This window comes from Trichechus manatus, unplaced genomic scaffold, assembly GCF_000243295.1.
Source record: "Trichechus manatus latirostris isolate Lorelei unplaced genomic scaffold, TriManLat1.0 scaffold00165, whole genome shotgun sequence".
Classification (NCBI taxonomy): domain Eukaryota; kingdom Metazoa; phylum Chordata; class Mammalia; order Sirenia; family Trichechidae; genus Trichechus; species Trichechus manatus.
In genome coordinates this window covers 5,301,473-5,307,472 of record NW_004444101.1, presented here as the reverse complement: position 1 = coordinate 5,307,472, position 6,000 = coordinate 5,301,473, and the positions used below count along the sequence as shown (strand labels likewise).

General features: G+C 43.6%; 1 protein-coding gene across 1 annotated transcript in view; it reads right to left on the bottom strand.

Moving 5' to 3' along the window:
* The window catches only part of FARP2 (FERM, ARH/RhoGEF and pleckstrin domain protein 2), an 86,571-nt gene that overhangs the window by 34,083 nt on the left and 46,488 nt on the right, over positions 1-6,000 (bottom strand). The window contains 4 exon segments of the mRNA XM_023740857.1: positions 1,298-1,355; positions 1,857-1,925; positions 2,281-2,444; positions 4,559-4,654. Coding sequence (XP_023596625.1) covers positions 1,298-1,355; positions 1,857-1,925; positions 2,281-2,444; positions 4,559-4,654 — 387 coding nt within the window.

The following is a 6,000-nucleotide window of genomic DNA, read 5'->3' as shown; positions in this document are numbered from 1 at the left end:
CGCGAAATGCGAAGTCGCCTGTGCTCCACCCTAGCGACACCGAGCAGCTGCCACACGCTGTGGCACATTCCTGCCAGATGCTTTTCCGTGCACTGTGTGTGCGTGTGTCACTGTTTTAATATAGCTGTAACCAGCCCAAACACACATAAATATAACTTTGTTCCTGCTTTTCACCCTTAGCACAATAGCAAGAATTTTCCTAGTTACTACACACTCTTTATAAGCAGTGTTTTTTAGTTACTAAGAATTCCACACAGCGAACACAGCTTAGCGAAGTGAACCCGTTTCTATGCTGGGCATTTAACATAGTCTCAGCTTTTGTAAAAGGAGCATTCACTCAGTTGTTTTTCTGATAACAAAAAGCAGTATGTGTTCATTGTAAAAGATGAAAATATGGAAAGCTCAAAAGGGAAAATAAAAACACCCATAATCCTGTCACTCAGAGATGATGTGCAGCATTTGTGAGTTAATTCCTCCAGCCTTTTCTCTACACATACCTGCTTGTTTTAAATCAGAATGAGGATCGTATTACATAAGGCTGCCTCATGACTTGCTTGTTTCACTTAATCCGTATTTGGAACATCTCCTTGGCTCACTGAATATTCTTCCAACACAAGATTTTAAGGCTCAATCCAAGTCCATCAAATAGACAGACTCCAATGCAGCTACTGAGCCACCCCACACAGATGGTGGCTATTTAGGGTTTTTAATATCACAAACAACACTGTGACGCACATCCCAAGGCGTAAAGTTTCTCTTCATTTAGGACTCCTTTCTGAAAACAGAGTCCCAGAAATAGAATTGCTGCATTAAAAGATACGACTAATTTTAAGACTCTTGTGACAACACTAAGGAGCCCTGGTGGCACAGTGTTTGGTTGCTAACCAAAAGGTCAGCAGTTTGAACCCACCAGCTGTTCTGCAGGAGAAAGATGTGGCAGTCTGCTTCCGTCAAGATTTCAGCCTTGGAAGCCCTACAGAGCAGTTCTGCTCTGCCCTGTAGGATCACTATGAGTCAGAATCGACTCAATGGCAATGGGTTTGTTTTTTTTCGTTTGTCAAACACGGTCAGGCTGTTTTCCAAAAGAGTGTAGATGATTAAAAAAAAAAAGGTAAAAGAAAAATTCGATGCCTCGTATCAACAAATGAATGGAAAAGATGTGAAGAAGAAAATCCAACATGGAAAGGTAGTCCAGGGCAAAACGAATCAGTTAGTAATCACCAACCCATCGTCACGGCCCTGTTAGAAGATGCTGCAGTAGTTGCACTGTCTACGTTTCTGACCAGAAAGGACTGACCTGCTTGGGCACATCTGCAGTCAGAGCTCGGCCAGACACCTGCGTCTTGCTGTGCCGTCTGCAAAAGAGAGGACAAGCCGTGAGCTGCCCAGTCCTCCTCCTCCTGACAGATTCAAAAACCCGTTCACTCTGTCCGTTAAGGAAAACCCATGTGCAAATATGGCAAGACAGAAGTCACCAATTACTCTGATATAATGTCATAAGGTGTCTAACTAGAAGTGGAGAGAAAAGTGGAAAACAAACAATTCAAATAAATATATGCCCCAGGAGAGCTAAAATTATCTAACTACACTAAAGGAAAACTTTGATCCACCAACAAACAACCTACATTCTCAGATGAAAAGTTGACCACACTATAAACTAAACTATACAGACTTTCTAGAAACTAAAAGGTAATGTCTGAAAAGACACTATAAATCCATTATATTTAAAAAAGATAAACTCAACTCAAGGGTCAAAATACATACTTAAGTATCTGAAATGTTATTCAAGGTTAAAAATATTGAAAACATTCATTTTAAAAACATACACTTTACATCAAAAAGAGCACAGATTTTACCTTTCATAGGGAATTTTCTTCATCCCACTGTCTCTAACATAATCCACTAGCTGTTTTTGAGTTCTTCCGCTGTGAATAAAGGTTCAGTTTTTAAAAAAGATATGACAGTAACCCCCAGCATGAATTTTTCATAGTTCAAGAAAAGGAAGAGTAAGGCTTGCCAATCTCTCTCACAAACATACATACATACATATTTAAAGTTATACTTCGAATAAGTGTAAGCAATTTGATAAGTGTAAACAAGGAAGGAAGCTTATTTTTTCATTATTTTATCTGATACGTTTCTCCAGGTTTACCAAGTTTTACAAAGCTACATTATATATGAAGTTTTCCGAAACATCTTACAACACTCTTTTCTTAAACGAAGGGCACCCTTTTCTCCACCTCACATGCTAGCGAGAGGCTCACCTGGAACCACCCCTACCTGTATCTGAAGGAGGAGCCTCGTCTGAAGAGGACGGCTTTAGCTTTTGGCTTAGGTTGATCAAAAAGTCTAAAAAAGGTGTGATACTCCACACAAATCTTCCAGAAATTCTTACATTCATCTCTACTACCCAACAAAAATTCTAATGTATCCTGGTAAGGTCCCTGAAAACAAAACACAAAGCTTTAAGTAACTAATTCAAGAATAAAGTATTGGACAAGGCAAAGTAAATGCAGAAAACAGTTCAGACAACAGAATGCCAAACCTAAAACTTAGGAAGCGGCTTTTTTCTAAAAATTGTATACAAAGACTCCTGCTTCCATTTATTCAACTTCTAACTTAGAGAAGAAAAACTCAGTGTGTACACTCATCACAGACCTATCAGAAGAGTGAGAAACCTCCCACAACCATACACACTGCGGGCGTTCCCTGAGCTCCTTCTTTCCCCACCTGCAAAGACGGCACTTCTCCATGCCAGTCATGCTGTTTCTGACTCACTTCCCCATTCTCTGGACACCTGGGACTGTTTGGATGTCCAGGACATGCAGTTTTCCAGGCTCACAAACATCCCCATGAAGAAAGCACGCTGGTCTATCTCTGGACAGGTGCTAGCTATTCCTGTGGATGATGTCCTAGAAACAGAGCTCTGCCCTCAAAGACAATGTACATTTTTGAGCCCTCTGATGTATGTCACCAAATTATCTTCCAGAAAGACTGGAGTACTGTCCCCCCCACGTTTCCTCTTGATAACCTAAGTGTTAAGGGTATGAGGCGTAACTCCGCCGAGTGCAGATGTAGACACAGCTCTGAGCTCCGAGATAGCATGCTACTCTAATTAATAGTTGCTCTGGGGAATGGAGCAAAAATTCTCTTCTTTCCCATCTTCTCAGAACAACTGCCAGAAACATTTTTTACTTACAGGGAAAGAAGCAGTCTCTTACTTGCATTTTGTATAATATATATTTTTAGTATTCTGTATTCTTTCATTTCATCCATAGAAGAGATAGTTGAATAATAAAGAATTAAGCCATGCTCTCAAGCCGCCGTCTACCAATAGCGGGAGCACTTAAGTTTAGCACGTGAGCCCGGTGTCCGGCAAACGTCGAGGGAAAGCCCTTCTGCAGATCAGTCTCAGGTTCTGAACCTCCAGGACCCGAGAGGCGTGTCTAGGCTGACACAGAAACAGCACTCATTTAAGCCTCAGCCCCGCGCTGGCTCGGCTGGCCTACTTTTCACATTCTCACTTCCTCTGTAAAGTGGACATGGAACAGTTTGAACCTCTTTGAACACTGTGAAGTATTGGATTTTTCCCAACCATCAGACTATACTTTTTCTATTTCTCCTCATTTCAGTAAATTCACATATAATTACTACTTTGTTGTTGTTAGGTGCTGTTGAGTCAATTCTGACTCATGGCAACCCATACGTGCAGAGTAGAACTGCCTCAGAGTTTTTAAGGCTGTGATCTTTCGGAAGCAGATCGCCAGGCCTGTCTTCCGAGGCGCCTCTGGGTGGGTTCAGACTGCAACCTTTTGGCCAGTAGGCGAGCACGTAACCATTTGTGCCACCTACGGACTAACCATCTCAATAGAAAACCCGCTGCTGTTGAGTCGATTCCGACTCCTAGAGACCCTACAGGATAGAAGAGAGCTGCCCCATGGGGTTGCCAAGGCTGTAATCTTTACAGAAGCAGACTGCCACAGCTTTCTCCCACAGAGCAGCTGGTGGGTTCGAACCACTGAGCTGCTGGTTAGCAGCTGAGCGCTTAACCACTGTGCCACCAGGGCTCCTTTCTCAAAAGAAAGGAGTATTTATTTTCTGATAACGAAGGCCTCTTCAGTTGGAGCTATTCAAAGGTCAATTTCTCAGTGAATGACACGGGAGAGTACTGGGGCCACTCCCAGTTCAGGGAGGAGGAAGCTCTAACTGACTTGCTACAGGGCGCTGGCTCACAGTGAGACACTCTCACTAGAGCTTTGCTGCCTTGAAAACAAGGAAGCCGACGGCTCTGGGCTCACCTGGGGACGTGTGAGACATGCAACTTCTCAGGCCACCTCTCCCACACTCACTGAGTCCTAAATTGGGGGTGTTGGGACAAGCCTCCAGGCGGTTCTGATGCACCTGGAAGGGTACCCCTAGAACATTCCAGACCCAAATTCTAAATCCTGTCCTTAAAGTTCTTGTTTGCCTTATGTTGAAATGATTTATGAGGTGACACTCAACATTCTAGCAGAATAAATTCCCTTACAATTTAAAAAGGGCTCAAAGTAATACTTACGTGGACCTCTGGGTGGAGTTTAATAAGAAACCTTTTCCTCTTGAAGCTTAGTTTACGGACCTTAGACCAATTGAAAGTATTAATTTTGGTGGTGCCCTGAAAGTTAAGAGACAAACACTTCATGACACACCTGTAAGCTCAGCCCACACTCGAGGTTTCCCGAGGGACAGACCGCACTTCCGTTATATCCCTTGGCAGAGAACTCGGTCCCCACTTGATGTTCTATAACTGTATAAACACAGAGACTAAACATGTGATGTATCTATTCTAGAAGATAACTCATTTCTTTGATAAGGATTCCTCACAGATTATGTTCATCCGTCTCAATATCAAAAAGCTGTTTGGGGCCCACACCGGCAAGGAGGTGGTCTGAGTGGGGTAGGAGGGTGGCCAGGCAGGGCTGGGGGTGGGGACTGGGTTTCTCACTGAGGAGAGAAGGAAAGCTGGGATGAGCTTTCATGTGGTACTGGTCTGGGACTGAGCTCATGGCGCGTACTCAGTTTCAGTACGTACAGATAGACACAGAGATAGATGCAGGGGTATGTGCGTGTGCACATGTACAGCTTTGTGCATTGAGAGGACCTGAGAGCAGTGACACCCAAAAAAGCAATGGGTATGTCTAGCGTGTAGATCCTGGTTTCCAAACACCACTCCCCACTGAAAGGACCAGGGCTCTCTGAGAAACAGCTGATTCCAGGGCTGAGCAGGTAGAGTACAAGATGAGCCTGGAATATCTTGCTGTGAAACAAAGTAAAGAAGTGCTCAGAAAGTGTGGGGACACGCCAAAATGACACTGGAGCTGGCTTGAAGGGACTCCCATTGGCCAAATCTGGGACAACATCAAGATGAAAATACATAATGATATGCTGGATTAAAGTATCAGATTTTAACCTAAATTATTATTATTCTAATTAGAATATAATTTTAGTACAAATCCACGTGTCCACAATGATATAAACAAAAAAAGGGGAGAAATCTCCTCCTCGCAGCGGCAGACCGTCACTGGGCAGCTGTCAGAGGGTTCCCACTCGTGGCGAGTGGGGTGAGCACCGGGGTATTAACGTGGTCTCAAAGTATCTCTCCACAAGTAGTTATTAATGACAAGGGACAAAAAGCAACATGGTGGTAGAGACACCTGGCAAACATCATCTTGACCGAGTGATCAAAATGACCACCATCAGTCACGGGACAGGACAACCTCCTCTGGCACCTGATTGAAGCCACAAGGACACAGCATTGCTCTGTGATTTACCTGGCAGAGAAGCTTAACTGATGAAGTACTCGTGAGGAACGACTGGACCAACCCACACTGAGGGACATTCTACAAAATGTCCGGCCCATAATCATCCAAAATGTCACGTCATGAAAATCCAGGGAAGAATCAAGAACCATTCCAGATTGGAAGAGGTTAGAAAGACATACTGACTGCAATGCCTGACCCT